Source organism: Nerophis ophidion, linkage group LG13 (assembly GCF_033978795.1).
Source record: "Nerophis ophidion isolate RoL-2023_Sa linkage group LG13, RoL_Noph_v1.0, whole genome shotgun sequence".
NCBI classification, from domain to species: Eukaryota; Metazoa; Chordata; class Actinopteri; order Syngnathiformes; family Syngnathidae; genus Nerophis; species Nerophis ophidion.
The window spans coordinates 28,561,745-28,582,620 of record NC_084623.1 but is presented as its reverse complement, the minus strand read 5'-3'; the positions used below and the strand labels follow the sequence as shown (position 1 = coordinate 28,582,620).

At 40.1% G+C, this 20,876-nt stretch overlaps 1 protein-coding gene across 3 annotated transcripts in view; it reads right to left on the bottom strand.

Moving 5' to 3' along the window:
• ftcdnl1 (formiminotransferase cyclodeaminase N-terminal like 1) overlaps positions 1 to 20,876 on the bottom strand; it is a 48,614-nt gene that overhangs the window by 26,710 nt on the left and 1,028 nt on the right. For 2 of the 3 annotated variants that reach the window (XM_061918723.1, XM_061918725.1), the window contains exons 2-4: positions 15,937 to 16,055; positions 4,094 to 4,189; positions 3,753 to 3,908 (exon numbers count right to left, since the gene is read on the bottom strand). In XM_061918723.1, coding sequence (XP_061774707.1) covers positions 3,753 to 3,908; positions 4,094 to 4,189; positions 15,937 to 16,051 — 367 coding nt within the window. In that variant the 5' untranslated portion in view covers positions 16,052 to 16,055. Of the gene's footprint in view, positions 1 to 3,752; positions 3,909 to 4,093; positions 4,190 to 15,936; positions 16,056 to 16,224; positions 16,244 to 20,876 lie in introns of those variants that run through there. The other variant, XM_061918724.1, reaches the window with a different exon arrangement.

Genomic DNA, 20,876 nt, shown 5'->3' with positions numbered 1-20,876 from the left:
TGGGGGGTGTGTTCCCACTATCGTGGGATCACACCCCTCAGCCTTCCCGGTAAGGTCTATTCAGGTGTACTGGAGAAGAGGCTACGCCGGATAGTCGAACCTGGGATTCAGGAGGAACAGTGTGGTTTTCGTCCTGGTCGTGGAACTGTGGACCAGCTCTATACTCTCGGCAGAGTCCTTGAGGGTGCATGGTAGTTTGCCCAACCAGTCTACATGTGCTTTGTGGCCTTGGAGAAGGCATTCGACCGTGTCCCTCGGGAAGTCCTGTGGGGAGTGCTCAGAGAGTATGGGGTATCGGACTGTCTGATTGTGGCAGTCCGCTCCCTGTACGATCAGTGTCAGAGCTTGGTCCGGATTGACGGCAGTAAGTCAGACCCGTTTCCAGTGAGGGTTGGACTCCGCCAAGGCTGTCCTTTGTCACCGATTCTGTTCATAACTTTTATGGACATAATTTTTAGGCGCAGTCAAGGCGTTGAGGGGATCCGGTTTGGTGGCTGCAGGATTAGGTTTCTGCTCTGGATCTTCAGCTCTCACTGGATCGGTTCGCAGCTGAGTGTGAAGCGACTGGGACTTGGGATCAGCACTTCCAAGTCCGAGTCCATGGTTCTCGCCCGGAAAAGGGCGGAGAGCCATCTACTGGTTGGGGGAGGAGACCCTGCCCCAAGTGGAGGAGTTCAAGTACCTCGGAGTCTTGTTCACGAGTAAGGTAAGAGTGGATCGTGAGATCGACAGACGGATCGGTGTGGCGTCTTCAGTAATGCGGACGCTATATCGATCCGTTGTGGTGAAGAAGGAGCTGAGCCGGAACACAAAGCTCTCAATTTACCGGTCGATCTACGTTCCCATCCTCACCTATGGTCCTGCGCTTTGGGTTATGACCGAAAGGACAAGATCACGGGTACAAGTGACCGAAATGAGTTTCCTCCGCCGGGTGGCGGGGCTCTCCGTTAGAGATAGGGTGAGAAGCTCTGCCATCTGGGAGGAGCTCAAAGTAAAGCCGCTGCTCCTCCACATCAAGAGGAGCCAGATGAGGTGTTTCGGGCATCTGGTCAGGATGCCACCCGAACGCCTTCCTAGGGAGGTGTTTCGGGTACGTCCGACCGGTAGGAGGCCACGGGGAAGACCCAGGACACGTTGGGAAGACTATGTCTCCCGGTTGGCCTGGGAATGCTTCGGTATTCCCCGGGAAGAGCTGGACGAATTGACTGGGGAGAGGAGCATCTGGGCTTCCCTGCTTAGGCTGCTGCTCCCACGACCCGACCTCGGATAAGTGAAAGAAGATGGATGGATGGATGTTCGACTGAGTTATTTATATGATATAGATTAGAAAAGCCTTTTATTGTCAATGTACAAATACACACCCTGAATCTAGCATTACAAAGTTATGAACAGCGCATAGTTCCAGTTCTGTACGTAGAGGAGAGGTTAATTTCCGTCTAACAGCAAAAAGTTGTCTTAAAAATTGGTCTATGAAACTAAATCTATGCCATTTTCTCACCAAAGAACTACCATAACATGTTATGTAGACCACAAGAAAGTGTTTTAAATAGAAATGGAATACATCCATCCATCCATTTCCTACCGCTTATCCATTCATATCCAATAGCAAATAGAGCTGTGAGTAAGCAGGAATAAGCAAATACACGCATGCATTCTTCGGAGACAGGAAAAGCACCATTGTGTAAAAGGACGTTTTGCAAGCAAAAGTTTCATATCAGTTTTTATTGTGTACTAAACTCCAGGGGGCACCACCTTTGCTTTCTCGGTCCACGCTGGCCTGCGTTCACACTGTTACAACCCGTGTACAGTAAGGTTTTTTCACAGAAAACATCTCAATCATTCTAAGTTGGTTATAGATTTAAAAAAAGAAAGAATCTGTGATGTTGAATCATAAAATGAACGGCAGCATGAGGGGAGGGAGGTTCAACAACTGACAATTGGACTGCAAGTTTGAAAGTCCATTTAGATTCTTCTGAATAGAATCGTTGAATAGCCAAGTATTCTGAGACACACCTACTTAAAACTAGGGCTGGGTAAAATAATCGATCTGGGGGGTTATTAACCGATATCTTTTCATTTTTAGCATGATCCATAATGTGTGTGTCGCCCTCTTGCAAACTATACAATTGCAGAGGGGCCCCAGCTATAAGGAGTGCCCCTGACAACGAATAGTTATGGATTCAAATTTAACAGCAACACAACTTTGTGAAACTATGACCAGAAAAGAAAATGGCAATGTTAGAATAATGCCAAAGATATTGTCAGAATCCTCCTCGAGAGACCCTTCCCAGCACCCAACAAGTCTGTCTTTGGCTTCTCGTCAATACCTAATGAATGTTTGCTGACTCTGTGCGTCAAACTGCGGTCAAATATTAAGCAAAATTACCCCTCAGGAAGCCAGATGTGACAGAAAAAAAAGGACGTGGGAGAGAACTTCATCAAACGGTGTGTGCAACTTGTTGAGGACATTGACACTGACTCCTTTCTGATGGCAGGCACTACACAACTTCATCGCTCACGATGTCAGCAAATTTTAAGTACGGGCCCAGGCCAACAGAAGAACCAATTTTCGAAGAGGCTCTGCTGAGGTGCAGGCAAGCTTTCAGACATTGGAAGCTGTCTTTCAAGAATGACTGGCAGGACATAAAGAAAGAGTTTTATTTTAACCCTCCAATCTCCTCATATTTCGGCAGATGGAAACAAAAAAATTAAGTCAATAAAGGCAGCTCTCCAAGTGGATTGCAGAAACTGTACTGCAGACCGTGTTAACTGAAGTGGAAGAAATGGTCAATGCAAAGCTGCTTGAGCATATTTTCCTGATCCAGACCAATCAGCCCAAATCTAATGCTCATGGGACAACAGGATGTATCCCGTCCACAAGCCATTCAGTGTATTCAGTGATCTACAGAGCAGACGACGAAGGCAACATCGTCAGGCACTGGTGAAAAACATTTGGTCCAACTTCATTCCCCATCATTTTTTAGACCTGCAGATGCAGACCAAGGAGAATAATGGCATATACAACCAAACCACTACCCGTTGTGGTGGTGGTTCATCCACAACTACCCAGGTGTTAGTTGCCAATCGGCAAAATAGTCAAGACGGTGCGAATGGCCAAAACAGGGCAGTCCATGGGAAGATCAAGGGACAAACTTATACGCTTGGAACGGCTGCTGGCTTAAAAAGATGAGAAAGACAATAACTGACATAAGACTTTCCTTCAAAGCTCAAATTTCTAACTAAATTTGGGAGTGACTGTGTCGGAAAGTGTTTTAATTTTACCTTGTTCTGCAAAGGTTTTATGTTGTCCGGTTTCCAGTGCTCTTATATCGGTTTGGTAATGGTGATTATGACCAGCACTGTGTGCATTCTTGACAAAAATGTGATTTTATGGCAATAATAGCGCTGTCATTCATGTTAAAATGTAGCCTAATAAAAATGTAGCCTTAATGTCCAAATATATCATCTTCATCCTTCATGATGGTCATAAAGTTTGACTAAACATGTAACCAATTTTGATTTCTACTCTTTCGCAGCATTTTAACATTACTAGATTCACTTACCTGTTTCACACTTGGAAAATGTCATGAAGGGAACAACATTTACAAACAAATGACATTATTCTTTCTCAGAGAGGCTGAAGCTGTCTGATGTAAGTAAGTGTACACGCACACTCCCGCACACGCACTCGCACACGCGCACTCCCGCATATGCCCAGACACACACACACGCATGCACACAAGCAATCTCACCCTGAGCCTCCTTGGCACAGTGGTGGACACCCACGTCCTCCCCCAACGGGTAGATAGGTATGAGGTCCACAGCACCCAAACATGGATGGACACCAGAGTGTGTGTTCATGTCAAACAGCTGACACGCCTTTTCACAGGCAGATAGAACCGCCTCCCCTGGAAATAAACACATGTACTTAATATTATGTGTCATTTTGACAACTTTGCTTGTTTATCAATTTATTTATATATTCACATACTATGTTTGTTATAAATGTCTTTCAATCTTCAATAAAGGACTCGTTCCAAATGTAATCATTCATTGCCAGTGCTTCAGTACTTTACAATGATTGAATACGTACTGATGGACTGGATACTGGCTACGATGGTGATGACAGAACGGCTGTAGTCCAAATCATGGAAGATGTTCAATACAGTAGTTTCCTCTCTTCTTGCACCTGTCAATCAAATAAAAGCACATTTTTCACAACTCAAACACTCACAATACCAACCAAATAATTTTCAATAAATGGTATCTGTTAATAATGAACTTTGACAACAAACACCGATAATATGTTATCATAAATAATACTTCTTATTAATGAACATTAACATCATCAACCACTGAAAAAACTTTTTCATAAATACTGCCTCATAATAATGAATTATATCATCAAATACTGATAGTATTACTTTTTAAATAATACTATACTAATCGCAAACATGCCACAATTATTTAGATGTGAACGATAACGTCAAACAGTGATAATAATACTTTTTAAATAAATACTACACAACCACTTTTTAATTGTATTTTTTAGAATATGTTTACTTTTTTTTATTACTGATAATAATAACAAAAAAAAGTAAACATATTCTAAAAAATACACACAAAGCTAATGTGTGCTGCCATCTACACCCGCAGTTAGGGCATTATGTTCTGAAACCCATAAGCGGGCTTGATATATTGCTTTGGCATTCACGTAAAGGTCACAAAAAAACACTTTTAATGTTATTGTTTGATTGTGTTATTACAATTTATAATGTTGTTATTACTGATAATAATAACAACAACATTATAAATTGTAATAACACAATCAAACAATAACATTAAAAGTGTTTTTTTGTGACCTTTACGTGAATGCCAAAGCAATATATCAAGCCCGCTTATGGGTTTCAGAACATAATGCCCTAACTGCGGGTGTAGATGGCAGCACACATTAGCTTTGTGTGTTGTCAGCTACTGATAGTTATTTGGATAGCTACTTTTTAATCATTTAGTTTATATTCTATCACAGTGGTTCTCACACTTTTTTCACCAAGTACCACCAGGGAAAACATTTGGCTCTTCAAGTACCACCATAATGACCAATATTAAAATACAGTAGCGTCGTTGGCCCAAGTATTCATTAAAAACAAGGCAGAGCTTTTATATAACAAGTATACTTAATATCTTTGGTCACCATAACATTACACTCAGTTTGAACAGTAACACTGTCTTTAAATATAGAAAAATAAAATGCTTTACTTTAAACAAGTGATTCTTTGGTGTACCATTAAATGGAGACCGCGTACCAAGAGTGGTACACATAGCACAGTTTGAGAATAGCTTTTCTATGACAACAACATGACTGCAAATTGTTAGTTTCTTATCTTGGACTGTTTTTGTGTATGTACCTGCAGACTATGGTGAAAATGTAACTGAGTAAATTGCTACACCTTTAACTGTAGGTTTTAAAAGTCGTTTTATAGATGTTTTAAAGGCCTACTGAAACCCACTACTACCCACCATGCAGTCTGATAGTTTATATATCAATGATGAAACATTAACATTGCAACACATGACAATACGGCCTTTTTAGTTTACTAAATTGCAATTTTAAATTTCCCGGGAGTTTCGTCTTGAAAACGTTGTGTATTGATGACGTGTACGCAAGACGTCACAGGTTTTTAGGAAGTATGAGCGCTGCGCGCACACACACAGCTAAAAGTCGTCTGCTTAAACCGCATAATTACACAGTATTTTGGAGATCTGTGTTGCTGAATCTTTTGCAATTTGTTCAATTAATATTGGAGAAGTCAAAGTAGAAAGATGGAGTTGGGAAGCTTTATCCTTTAGCCAACAAACACACGGTGATTCCTTGTTTAAAATTCCTGGAGGTGAAACTTTACTAGGGATCAGAGCTCGGTCAAGCGAACATGAATCACAACGGAATGTCAACCAGCAGGTTTCGGTGAGAAAATTGTGGTTAAAAAATCGCTTCTTACCGGAGAAAAGCTGAGCTTGTGCCGTCCATAGCTGCCGTCGACTCCCCTGAGAGATTGGCGTCAAGACACCCGTGGAGACACCCCTCCGACTATCAGGTACTGTTAAACTCACTAAAACACTAGCAACACAATAGAAAGATAAGGAATTTCCCAGAATTATCCTAGTAAATGTGTCTAAAAACATCGGAATCCGTCCCAATGCAATCGCGTTGTTTTTTTAAACTTTTTTTTTTGTTTGTTTGTTTTTTCTAGTCCATCGCTATCAATATCCCTAAACACGAATCTTTCATTCTCGCTCAAATTAATGGGGAAATTGTCAATTTCTCGGTCCAACAGTCCGTCCTGAGATCGGTAGGTTGTGAGTTCAAACCCCGGACGAGTCATACCAAAGACTATAAAATGGGACCCGTTACCTCTCTGCTTGGCACTCAGTATCAAAGGTTGGAATTGGGGGTTAAATCACCAAAAATGATTCCCGGGCGCGGGCACCACTGCTGGCCACTGCTCCCCTCACCTCCCAGGGGGTGAACACGGGGTTGGGTCAAATGCAGAAGACAAATTTCACCACACATAGTGTGTGTGAGAATCATTGGTACTTTAACAACAAGGCTGGAAAGCGAGGGTACGCCGAGTGGAAGTAGGCTGCAGAAGGTTTGTGGCCACCTCAACATCCAGGCTCCTCAGGGAAATGGGAGTGCGAGGGAAGGCCCACCGGCAGGCAGTGAAAGACGTCTCCAAAGCCGCTGAAAAGGGGAGTCAGTGGCTGTGCGTCAAGCGAAAGGACTCTACCTGGGCTTTCAAGTGAGTTGATGGCATCTAGGGAGTGTTCCTGGGACGCTGGGACAAACTGCTGAACCCTCTGGAGGTGTCGTGGGCCTATCAGCGAAACACTGAGGAAGGGGGGGCGCCCACTTGATAACCCAGAGGATACCTTCACTCACTTGACCATCCCAGAGTCGCAGAGGTGTCTCAAGTATGCAGTAGGGGATTGTAACATCTAGTCCTATACAACAGATCTGATCATCTGGTGAACCAGTGAGTGCTGTGAAAGGGTAGCTGACAACAAGGGAAAGACCTTGCGACGGCATGGAAAGACAGCTGGCAGGAGGGAATAGACCCCAACGGGGCTGCCATGGGCTAGCTACCCGTGGTGGCAGGACCCAGCACGAACGGTGTATGGGTTCCACCCCAACATGGCTACGAAAAATTCTAAGAAGAAAATACTCCCTGAGTTAGCGAGAGCGGGGGCGGAAGATGGCTCATCGGCAGACCACCCGATAACGAACATAGAAACGGAACAGACTATGAGTTTGATGATCAGTATACCTGAGGCTCCAACAGCCACAACAGGACACAAGCTTCAGAGCTGTGTATGCGGTTGGAGAAAGGTTACTTCCACCCAAGGCCTGAAAATACACCAAGGCAAGAAAGGGTGCCTAAAGACGGGTCAACAGGGAATTCGCATCGACAGCTACTTTCTGAGAAGCAAGTCGAGTCAGTCGACTGAAGTTCAGCAGCAGGACAAATTCGTAAAAAGACACAAAAAGTGCGTTAACACCAACACTGGGAAACTCATTGTATTTTTTCTATTTTATAATTAACCTATTGAGTCAGACTGCCGAGAAATATGATGAACATTTCCCATACAATGTTTGTATGTTTACAAGCACTTCACCCAAAATTCAAGCATTTTTCAATCCTTGAAAACACAACATTAAAATCCAGGCAGTTTCAAGGTTTTCAGGCACCCGTACGAACTCTGCTTATAACCTAATGTACGGAATAATTTTGGTTGTGCTTACCGACCTCGAAGTTATTTTATTTGGTACATGCTGAAATGATAAGTGTGATGGCAGTCACACAAGAGATACGGGCAGACTGCAATGTGATGGCAGTCACACATAAGAGATAGGTGTAGACTGCAATATGACTCGAGTAAACAACACCAAAATATTATATTTTCCATTGGAAATATAGAAAATTATACACCACGCTCAACAATCCATCAAAATGTTTTAGCACGACTTTGGTAAGCTATGAAGCCGCACCGCTTGATGGATTGTACTGTGCTTTTATGGTGTGTGTACAAGGTAAGATGTATTATCTGCCATTTTGTTTCATAATATTGTGAAACAAAATGGCAGATAATATATCTTACCTTGTACACAGAGGCTACTTTTCTTACCTTCTGGTACCTGCTGATCTGTATTTGGGATCTGCAAAAGTCCTGAAAATTTGCACGTGTCCGCCTTAATAGATCATGCCAACACCGTAGTCAATTAGCTTCTTCTTTTTCCCTATCTATTCTTGTTATGGGACATTCATCCTCCGCTGTTGCCATTTCTAAGATAAAGTGGTGTAAAGTTCTTACTTTTAACCGTCAGTAAACTCGCCATGAAAGCGCTAAAACATACCGGTGTAGTAGGAACTTTAGTTATTAGAGCATTCCGGTCAAACGGCTTTTCACGGGACGCATTTCCAGCGCTGTTATTGCACTGGTGAGCCTAGGATGAGGAGATGCTGCTCCAGTATTGATTTGGGTAAAGTCAGAATGTCATTAAAACAGTTAGTTCCATCTTTTGACACAAGAAGAAGACGGGGAGAAGACGCTGCCGAAGGTGGGCCACGTAAATAAGACCGCCCAGAAAATGGTGCATTCTGAAGCGACTGTCAGAAAGCGGTTTGAAGATGATCTGTAAAACATAATCTATGCAACATTTTGACCAAAGAACCACCATTACATGTTATGTAGACCACAAGGAAGTGTTTTCAATTTAGAAAAAAATAAAATAATGATATGACCCTTTTAATGTGCCTTATAATCCGGTGCGCTTTATGTATGAAAATAGATCTGACTAGACTCGCTCATCGGCAGTGGGCATTATAATCCGGTGTGCCCTGTGGTCTGGAAAATACGGTACATGTTTCAGACCAAAAAATATAACAAGAAAACCATTGACTAGCTTTAATTACCATTAATGGTTTAATACAGTCTAATTTGTTCCAAATTACTAAATTCAAGTGTTAAAAAAATTGTTCAGTTCGAAACATTTTTGGGTGTTTACGGCGGTCAGTCACTGTGTCTCGTCAACACCTACGCGCAGGGAGGGCATGCACACATACAGTGCACAAGTAGTCCAAGAGGAGCAACGAACAATTTGCAGTCATGTTATTGTTATGATAGAATATACATTCAATGATAGCTAACACCGATTATCCAAATCGGTAAGATTAGCTAACAACAACAGAAGCTACTGCGTGTTATATTATGCATATGCATATTATCATTATGTACTGGAAGCTGTAAGAGAGCGTGAATTAACGCTTAAAATACATTGGAAAGTTAGCACCCTCTAGGCATCAATGTAAATATACAGCCCCTTTAACAAACTATACTTACAATATAATAACATAGGCGCCAGCGCCCCCCGCGACCCCAAAAAAGGGAATAAGCGGTAGAAAATGGATGGATGGATGTCTTCAAACAGTCTTGACAACTGCATATAGAATATTTCATAGTCCACATATTTTGATTGTGCATAAATACGGGTGTGTATAGGTGGGTTGCATCTGATATCACATGCGTTTTTCCTCCTTCATTGCTTAAATCACACAATGGTCAAATAGCTTGAGTGTGGATTTAAAACAAGTGAGAGCTGACCTGGGCCACATGCGGCCCGTTAAGTTTTTCAATCTGGCCTGTCGGACATTCCCAAATAATTATTTTAGATGTTTAAGATGGAAAGTGTAGCTGCCATTATGATGTGCAGTCATGTTTTATAATGACCGTAAGTCTTGAACTATACTATATATACACATAAATGGCTCTTAAAAATATCCCTTTTGTCATCTTGTGGAATACAATCGGACTGCACACGATGATAGCGATTACTTTGTAAAATGCTTGTTTGAACATTTGTTTGAGAAACTTTCTGTGATGCAATCAAGTTCATTCTCTTATACTGTATATTAGTAGTGTTTATTAGCAGAACAAAATGTAAAAAGGACAAGGGATCACAGTAGTTTGCGTTGTATTGTGGTTGTTATGCCAAAATAAAACTCGGAAGACCTGGTTGTACAAATAAACTAATGTCATGTTAAGTCCTAGTAATAAATATTGTTATTGTTGGTCCAATCCACCTGCATGTTCATTACAGAAACTAAATGCTTAGTAGTGCAGGAAAGCCAAGTGCTTCATTGGACACGGATGACCACATTATAGCGTATTTGGTGACATTTGTTTGCGTCAGTAAAATATTCTTAATAGTAATAATAAATTAGATGAATACATCTGAACAGCATACAGTGAATCTTGATATTGCTCACAAACATTGCTGTACAACAGGGACATTGATAGCTAAATAATGAGACAAAATATGAACTTCACTGCATAAAAACAACTGCAGACATGAATTGTAGATGAGCCTAATATTTGTAGCAGGAAATAACTCCAAACTAACGTATCTTTTCCTCTTTAGCGTCACGATCGCAGAAGCATGGTACTCATTATTTCAATCAAATATGTTACTTAGCGATGCACAAATAAATGCAACTTTGTCTATCATGGATTAATGTTTAATTTGTGCACCTCTCAGATGTAAAGACATGATGTGTCTCCAATATTTTCTTCTCTAAATACAGAAAGTATCATATGAGGTTGGTAGCAAGTATCTCCTCTTGATGATGATAAATAGTTTAAATCTTAAAAAAATATATTGTTCTTATGAGTGTCAAAATTCACTTCATTCCATTTGAAATATTTCATGATCGCTTATATATTTGCCTCTAAACCTCTGAAAATACGCAAATATATATATTAAATATAAATTTCACTGATTCAAGTAAAAAAACAGCCTAATGGGGCTCCAGACCATCGCTTGAGACCGATCACACGATTGCAGCCCAGCTATATGCTGGTTGTGTATAGATAACCTGTATTGTATGTGTTGTAATGCAGTAGTTTTTCCAATAAATTGCACTGCTGAACTGTTGATTCATTTCATTCCACTTTGTATATGCACTTGCTATGTTACCTGTGTGTGCATGCCAGTCAATAAAAATTATTCCAAAGAACAGGTTATGGGCCCAGATTGTTGCTAAAAAGCTGTTGTGCACGGACTTTGTGTGAACTCACGAATGGAAGATAAGCTGTTTATTGACAGACAGAGCGTACCAGAGAATTGGGCAACATGGAAGTTTCAGATGGAATACTTGCTAAAGGCTAAAGGACTATGAGGCATGCTAATGGAGATGGTAGCCGCAGATGCTAATGCAGAAGCACAAGCTGAATTCACAAGACGGAGAGAGAAAGCATTCTCTATGTTAGTGCTAAATGTAAGTACACCGCAGTTGTACCTAATAAGCTGTTAATCTCCCAAAGAGGCGTGCACCATGCTGAAAGCCCATTTTGAGAGGGATACTGTGGCTAATAAACTATTCCTAAAGAAAATATATTTCAGATGTGAAATGAAGGAAGGCTTTAACTGATCATTTAAAACAAATGAAGGAGCTAACTGATCAGCTATCAGCAATAGGATCTGTAATTAAAGAGGAAGACCAAATTGTAACACTGTTGGGTCGCTTGCCAACAATTTATGTTACAATTGTCACTGCACTAGAAACAAAGATTGACAACCTGACACTGAAGTTTGTTCAGCAAGCATTGATAAATTAAGAGTAAAAGCGAGTGAATGCTAATGATTCCAGTGGTGCTACGTCAGGTGGTGCATCAGCTATGTCATCACAATCTCTGGGAAATGTGCAGGATAGCTCCAAGACAGTGGGATCAGCAGACAAAAGCACGTGGAGATGTTACAAATGTTGTAGAGAAGGCCATATCAAGCGCAAATGTCCAACCTTGAAAAATAAACCACGAAAGAAAATCCACAAGGCTAAAGCACATGATGTGTGAGGATTAAGAATATTCCTCTGAAAGTGCCTTTGTGATCAGGGATGCAAACAGTAACAGACCACAACAGGCTGAGTGGTTAATTCATTTCATTCTGGAGCATCAAAAAACATGATGTGTGATAAAAAAAAATTCTTCAAGAATACCAGCAGTTCACAAAATCATAGTCTGTGAAACTGGGTGACGGCAGGGTGGTTGATGCTTTAGGAATTGGAAATGTCAACCTGAAAATTACTTTCAAATTAAGTGATGTGAAAAATGTCGCAATGTATGATGTGTTGTATGTTCCAAAGCTGTCTAGGAAAGGGAATACAGTGCAGATCAGAAAGTGCCGTTGCTACATATGTGGAAAAAGTGGAACACTTCAAGGAATGGGAACACAAAGAGCTGATGGACTATATCAGCAGGATATTGAAGGAAGTGAAACTGTGTGTCACAGAGCTTCTGTAGCAGCCAGCCTGTGGCACCAGAGCAATGGTCACACTGCCAAGCTTAAGGAACTCAAAGATCTGGTGAACGGAGTGAACATTTCTGCAGAAAAAGAGATTTCTTTCTGTGAAGGATGTGTGGAAGGCTAGTTGGCTAAGAAGCCATTCAAGTCGATTGGAGGAATCCGTTCCAAACGCAAGATGCAGCTGATTCACAGTGATGTCTGTGGTCCCATGCAGGCTGAATCTATAGGTGGAGCAAAATATTTTGTGACTTTCATTGATGATTACACAAGATGCTGCAAGGTATACTTCTTGAAACAGAAAAATGAGGTGCTGAGCAAATTCAAGGAATTTGAGAAAACATTCTCAAATGAGTCTGGTCTAAGCGCCACAAGGCTGAGGACAGATGATGGTGAGTACACATCAAAGGAGTTTCAAGAATATTTGAAGTCTCAAGGCATCCACCATGAAATGACTGTACCTCACTCACCACAGAAAAATGGTGTTGCAGAAAGAAAAAACAGGACATTAGTTGAAGCAGCTAGAAGCATGCTGTCACATGCAACATTGTAAAAGATGTTCTGGGCAGAGGCTGTAGCCACTGCAGCTTAAATACAGAACAGGCTGCCCACAGCTGTTCTGAAGGAAGAGACACCCTATGAGAAACGGTGTGGAAAGAAACCTGACATGAGTCACATGAAGGTGTTTGGCTGTATTGCCTATGCACATATCCCAGATGTAGAAAGAAGGAAACTGGACAAAAATAATGTGAAGCTTTGTTTTGTGGGAATAGCAAACAATGCCAAGGCATATTGCCTGTATGATAAAGAAAAGAGGAGGATTCTAATCCGTCGTAATGTCATCTTTGATGAATCAAATTTCAGCTGGAAGCAGGAAATGAAAATACTCAGTTCAGAGAACGAGATAACCATACCAACAGATGAGAATGAAACACATGATGAAGTCACAGTTGACAGCACTGTCAGAACAAGTGGAAAAATCAGAAATGCTCCAAGGAGATTTGGATATGATTTGTCAATCATATTTGTCAATATAGTGACTGTTGATCGCCATGCCAATATGTGTCATGTGACAGAGCCAATCACACTGAAAGAAGCATTGGTGAGTCCTAATGCAAAAGAATGGCAGGAGGCGGCTGACTTGGAATATGAGTCACGGCTGGAAAATGAGACGTGGCACTTGGTGAATTTACCAAGAGAAAGAAAGGCAGTAGGATTGAGATGGGTGTTTAGAGTCAAGCATCATAGTGACGGAAGAGTGGATAGATACAAGGGCAAGCTTGTTGCCAAGGGCTTCTCACAGTTGTATGATGCTGACAATGATGAAACATTTTCACCTGCGTACGTTTCAGCTCTATTCGTACATTATTGTCCTTTGCCATTCAACACAATTTACATTTACACTAGATGGATGTTGTAACTGCATTCCTTAATGGGCACCTGGAAGAAGAAATTCTACATAAAGCAGCCAGTGAGCTACATCAAACCAGGGCAGGAACACCTGGTACGCAAACTGAAAAAAATTAATGTATGGACTGAAGCAGTCTCTTCGCTGCTGGAGCAAGGCTTTCACAGAGTTCATGATGGAAATCGGATTCAAGCAGAGCACATCAGACCCTTGTGTGTTCGTGAAATCAAGAAAAGAGCTTGAGATACTAAAACTTTACGTCAATGATTCTGATAACAATGTCAACTGAGAGCATGAACGAGTTCAAAGCGGCTCTCAAGGAGCGCTACAAGATGAAAGACATGGGAGTGAAGTGAAGTGAATTATATTTATGTAGAGTTTTTTCTCTAGTGACTCAAAGCGCTTTACATAGTGAAACACAATATGTAATTTTTAAATTCAAACCAGTGTGGGTGGCACTGGGAGCAGATGGGTAAAATGTTTTGCCCAAGGACACAACAGCAGTGACTAGGGTGGTGGCAGCGGGTATCGAACCTGCAAGCCTCAAGTTGCTGGCACGGCCAGCAGTGTTTCCCACAGGTCAGGCATCTGTTTGTGGTGGTGTGGTCGGTTGGGGGGGGCGGTCTTAGCGGCGGCGGCGATGACCAAAAAGAATGCGGAGTTGGAATATAATTACAACACTTTATGTACATATTTATATACATATGTATATAATATTTGCATATTTATATAATATGTAACTACAAGCTCCATTCACAGACAGAGTCCCATTGCTTTTATGAGCGAGTCAAAAGCCGGAATTTTTTATTTATTATTTTTTTTAATTTGTGGCGGCATAGACATACTTCAGAAATATGGAATGGATAATGCAAATCCTGTGGCAACTCCTGCAGATGCCAATGTCAAATTGAGAAAGAGCGATGGTGTCTGTAAGCCAGTGAACCAGCATACTTATCAGTCAATGGTGGGAAGTCTATTGTATGCTGCAATGGCCACACAACCAGACATAGCTCAAGCAGTGAGTGCTGTGTCAAAGTTCAATGCAAATCCAAATGCTGCACATTTGACCACTGTGAAAAGGATATTTCGATAATTGGAAAGGACGGTGAACTTTGCTCTTAAGTATGAGCAGTCAGACTCTGGAGCTTTGATTGGATTCTCAGATGTTGACAGGGATGGAGATCAGGACAACCGACTCTCAACAGCAGGCAACGTTTTTCTGCTGAGTAGAGGAGCAGTGAGCTGGCTCAGCAAGAAACAAGCAACAGTTGCACTTTTAAAAGCAGAAGCGGAGTACATCGCCTCAGTCAAGCCGGCCGCTCAATAAGGAATCCGTCTGAAAAGATTACTGAGTGATCTCAGAGTGAAAACTATGTCCACAGTGATCCTGGAAGACAACCAAAGAGCCATCACAATTGCGAAGAATCCTGTAAACCACTCCAGGACCAAACACATAGACATTCGCTATCACTACATCTGTGAATGTGTGCAGAATGGACAAATAGAACTGCAATATTGTCCAACAAATGACATGAAAGCGGATATATTTACCATATCACTGCCTAGACAGAAGTTTGAATATCTCAGGGGTGAGATTGGACTTTTTCCTATTTAGATAAGTAGTTAGTTGCGCTTTACAGATGTACGCTGAACACTGCCTGATCAAAGCAAGTCTTAAAGAAAATAATTGTTTTTGTTGTTGTTGTTGTTTGACATGTTATTGTGAAGGAGAGCATGGCTCTGTAATATTATTTGAAGGGAATTGATGTCATTAAAAAACTAAATGGGAGTGTTGTAATGCAGTAGTTTTTTCCAATAGATGGCACTGCTGTACTGTTGATTCATATAATTCCACTTTGTATATGCACTCACCTGTGTGTGCATGCCAGTCAATAACAACTCTGCCGAAGAACAGTATTTATGTACTGGACAGTATGCATTTTAATGGATTCACAATTATACTGTTTATTGAGTGTTTGAATGTTGGTGATGTAAACAAATACTATGTTTATTTTGATGCTACAGTAGTGCTACCAGGTCCGCTTTGCTGCTGTTCATTGTGTGTAAATAATTAAGTATTGTAGTATTGTGAAAGCATAAAGCATACAGTATACTTTTTACTGTGCTACAATTCTACACTATGTTGGTGTGTAGTGTAAAGTACTTGAACCTTGAGAGTTGTACAGTGCAGCCATGGCCACCGTGTCCAGCAGTTCTTTCCTCTGAGCTTCAGAGACATTGAGAAGACACGCCACCAGACGTCTTCCCAATGAAGTGGACACCATGCTTCTGCAATATAGTACAAAAGTGTATACATTATCTTTAAACATACGGAGCAACATCTCTGATTATCTCCACCGCGAGCTAACTTCACATGATGTATAATAAATATAAAATGCCGTTTTTATTTTGTTATAATAATCTAAGTTGTTGTGAAAATCAAAGGAGGATAACTTACCTTTGAGAAGATACTGTCTTGTACTTGAATATATATAAAAATATATATACTTATATATATATATATATATACACACAATATATATATATATATATATATATATATATATATATATACACACAATATATATATATATATATATATATATATATATACTGTACGTTTATAATCACCAGCTATGTTCAAGCCAAACTACTTATCAGTGCAAAGGGCCAAGTCCACTTGTGCACAAAAAAAAAATCAAGTATTTTAATGATTATGAAAGTGTTTGGGCCCGGCTCTAGTCATTGGACGGACCAGGCAAGAGTGGAATTTGCACCCAAAACCCGCCCTTCCCCCTTTACTTGTTCCACCGCCCAGAAGTTTATATGCAGCGATACAGAAATGTATTATTATTGGAAAATTCATTCATAACACAACAATCAATAAAATAAATTACCGATTTAAATAAATACCCTAAGAAAACATTAACTGTTTTGTAAATTATGGTTGTGAGAAACTATCATGAGAGTTGCACATTAATGACTTTGTTTTTCTGCCAATGATCATTACTAATCCCAACTTTTACTGTACTTACAATAATTATAATAATTTAATAAAGTGTAACTATTTTTACAAGACCATTTTAGTTTGCACAGTTGGAACATGTGTGATGTATAGCATTATTATTGTGGAGGCCGGTATTGTGCCAAAATGTGAATGTCTGCCAAAAACGGATTTCCTGTTGCGGCAGCACACAGCGCTCGCTAAACCTGCGTCTCTTGGCTTTGTCTGTCCACAGAAGATTACTAGGTGTATGACTAACACTTTATCTTGGTGGTTTTTGTAACTCTATGTGTTTGAGATTATTTAAGTCTTTATCGTGTTCGGAGAATGACAGTTTGCCTTTTCTGTGCTTTTGGTGAGATTTAAAGGACTGTTGTTAGTCCGATGTCGATGTGACAAAACCTCTTTCTTGTTTGGAAGCTACATACAATTGTAACTGTTATTTTTTCGTGCAAATACTAAATATGTATAAAGTGTTTGGATGAATACATTTACGTAAATTGTCATTAAATGATAAATGGGTTGTACTTGTATAGCGCTTTTCTACCCCTTTTTAAGGAGCCCAAAGCGCTTTGACAGTATTTCCACATTCGCCCATTCACACACACATTCACACTCTGACAGCGGGAGCTGCCATGCAAAGCACTCACCAAGACACATCAGGAGCAAGAGTGAAGTGTCTTGCCCAAGGACACAACAGACGTGACTAGGATGGTAGAAGGTGGGTATTGAACCAGTAACCCTCAGATTACTGGCACAGCCACTCTACCAACTTCGCCATGCCGTAATGTAATATTGCCTGACAAAAAGTGATTCAATCATTTTGATATTTACACATCGCATTTTTACACATGCATTATTTACTAGAATACCCTGATAGGCATTACATATATCAGAATCAAGTATCTACTGTACTGTTAACTTGTTGAAATACCCTTTACAAAGCTAAAATAAACACAAACGGCCAGTTTGTTGCTGCCAAAAATGTATTTCAAATAAATATTTTGATACTGACACATCTTCTCTCTGCATATTCTACTAGAATACCCTTATGGGCATTACATATATCAAAATCAAGTACCTACTGTAATGTTTACCCTTTTAGAGCAAATATCCACACATATAATTTATATGTATATATAATATAATATGGATGTATAATACACATATATATATGTACATATATATATATACATATATATATATATATATATATATATATATATATATATATACATACATACACACACACACACACACACACAGTGTTTCCCCCAGAAAATGTGTTAGTTAAGGCGGTGTCTCTCCAGGGGGAAGAGTTACAGCGTAACTCGGCCTGTCGCCATCACATCTCCTTCATCAGGTAAGGAAGCCTACAATTTTTGGTTGTGTTTTCCGCTCCATATGCTGAATGCTGATATACTATATATATCTCGATATGTTTTCCGTGAAGTAAAAACAATACACTAAACAGTCGTAGTTACCTGAGATACTAAGTATGTCGTTATTAGGACTTAGTTAGTCAGTATTTTGACTTACTAATTTGCTACATCAAAATAATGACAAAATAATGTCTTACTAGATCAAAATAATGACTTACTAAGTCAAATTAATTACTTACTGTAAGTAAGCGTTTGCAAAAAGCGTTTGAAAAAAAGAGCTAAAAGTGGGGCCACCAGCTGACATATGCTCAACTCATCATGCTTAATTTATTACAGCATTTGGGAATCCTGTAGTTATGTAAATGTTATATGTTAAATGTTATATGTTTATCAACATGTGATAGCAGGGACCCTGACATTCAAAACTAGGCTGTTACATTACTAATGATTAATGTGACTATAGCTGAAAAAATAGTACAATAGCAATAGGAGAGACTATTCATCCCTGAACACCATTTAGTTCATGTACGTAGGCTTTATGATGCAGTTACATTATTATATGAACTATTAGCAACAGCTTCAGGAAACTCTTCATTTAACATAATGTCGTTTTTGCTGCTGATTGGCTGTTTCATGAGCTCTGAATACGCACTGCTGATTGGCTGTTACATGCGCTCTGAATACCCACTGCTGATTGGCTGTTACCGCTCTGCTTGTAACCAATCAGATGGTTCTGTGGGTGGACAATAGTGGGTGGTGCAGAGACGTACTAAGCAGAGCAGCTTGGTAAGACTTTAGTTAAGGCGGTGGTGCTCGCCTTAACAGCAAAGTGCTGCGGGACATATGTATATATATATATATATATATATATATATATATATATACACACACACAAACCCCGTTTCCATATGAGTTGGGAAATTGTGTTAGATGTAAATACAAACGGAATACAATAATTTGCAAATCAATTTCAACCCATATTCACTTGAATATGCTAAGAAGACAACATATTTGTTGTTCAAACTGATTAACATTTTTTTTTGTGCAAATATTCATTAACTTTAGAATTTGATGCCAGCAACACGTGACAAAGAAGTTGGGAAAGGTGCCAATAAATACTGATAATGTTGAGAATTGCTCATCAAACACTTATTTGGAACATCCCACAGGTGTGCAGGCTAATTGGGAACAGGTGGGTGCCATGATTGGGTATAAAAGCAGCTTCCGTGAAATATGAAGTATTTCACAAACAAAGATGGAGCGAGGGTCACCAATTTGTAAGCAAATTGTTGAACAGTTTTAGAACAACATTTCTCAACGAGTTATTGCAAGAAATTTAGGGATTTTACCATCTACGGTCCATAAAATCATCAAAAGGTTCAGAGAATCTGGAGAAATCACTGCACGTAAGCCATGCTATTATGGACCTTTGATCCCTCAGGTGGTACTGCATCAAAAACCGACATCAGTGTGTAAAGGATATCACCACACGGGCTCAGGAACACATCATAAAACCACTGTCAGTAACTACAGTTGGTTTCTACATCTGTAAGTGCAAGTTAAAACTCTCCTATGCAAAGCAAAACCCATTTATCAACAACACCAAAGAACGCCACTGTCATCTAAGATGGACTGATGCAAAGTGGAAAAGTGTTCTGTGGTCTGACGAGTCAACACTTCAAATTGTTTTTGGAAACTGTGGACGTGGTGTCCTCCAGAACAAAGAGGAAAATAACCATCCGGATTGTTATAGGCGCAAAGTTCAAAAACGAGCATCTGTGATGGTATGGGGGTGTATTAGTGCCCAAGGCATGGGTAACTTACACATCTGTGAAGGCACCATTATTGCTGAATTGTCCATACAGGTTTTGGAGCTACATATATTGTCATCCAAGCAACGTTATCATGGACACCCCTGCTTATTTCAGCAGGAAAATGCCAAGCCACGTTACAACAGCGTGGTTTTGTACTAAAAGAGTGCTGGTACTTTCCTGGCCCTCCTGCAATCCAGATCTGTCTCCCATCGAAAATGTGTGGCGTATTATAAAGCGTAAAATACGACAGCGGAGACCCCGAACTGTTGAACGACTAAAGCTCTACATAAAACAAGAATAAGAAAGAATTCCACTTTCAAATCTTCAACAATTAGCTTCCTCAGTTCCCAAACTTGTATTGAGTGTTGTTAAAAGAAAAGGTGATGTAACACAGTGGGGAAAATTCCCTTTCCCAACTACTTTGGCACATGTAGCAGCCATGAAATTCTAAGTTGATTATTATTTGCAAAAAAAAAATAAAGTTTATGAGTTTGAACATCAAATATGTTGTCTTTGTAGTGCATTCAACTGCATATGGGTTGAAAAAGATTTGCAAAAATCATTGTATTCCATTTATATTTACATCTAACACAATTTCCCAACTCATATGGAAACGGGGTTTGTATATATATTAGGGCTGGGCGATATATGGATATACTCGATAAACCGCAGGTTTGTCTCCGTGCGATATAGAAAAGGACTATATCGTGTCATTCGAGTGTATGTTCTCACGTAGTTGCTTTTGGCTGCGGGCATTACACTGCGTGCGTTTCCCACTCTTTCTTGTCTCCCCTTCTCACAGAGACTTAAAACAAGCGCACCTTTCTACATGTGTCACATACTGTCACATGTGCAACGTCACTCGTTCCCACGGAGCAGAGAGGTAGCGACATGGTAACTTTAGCTGTGA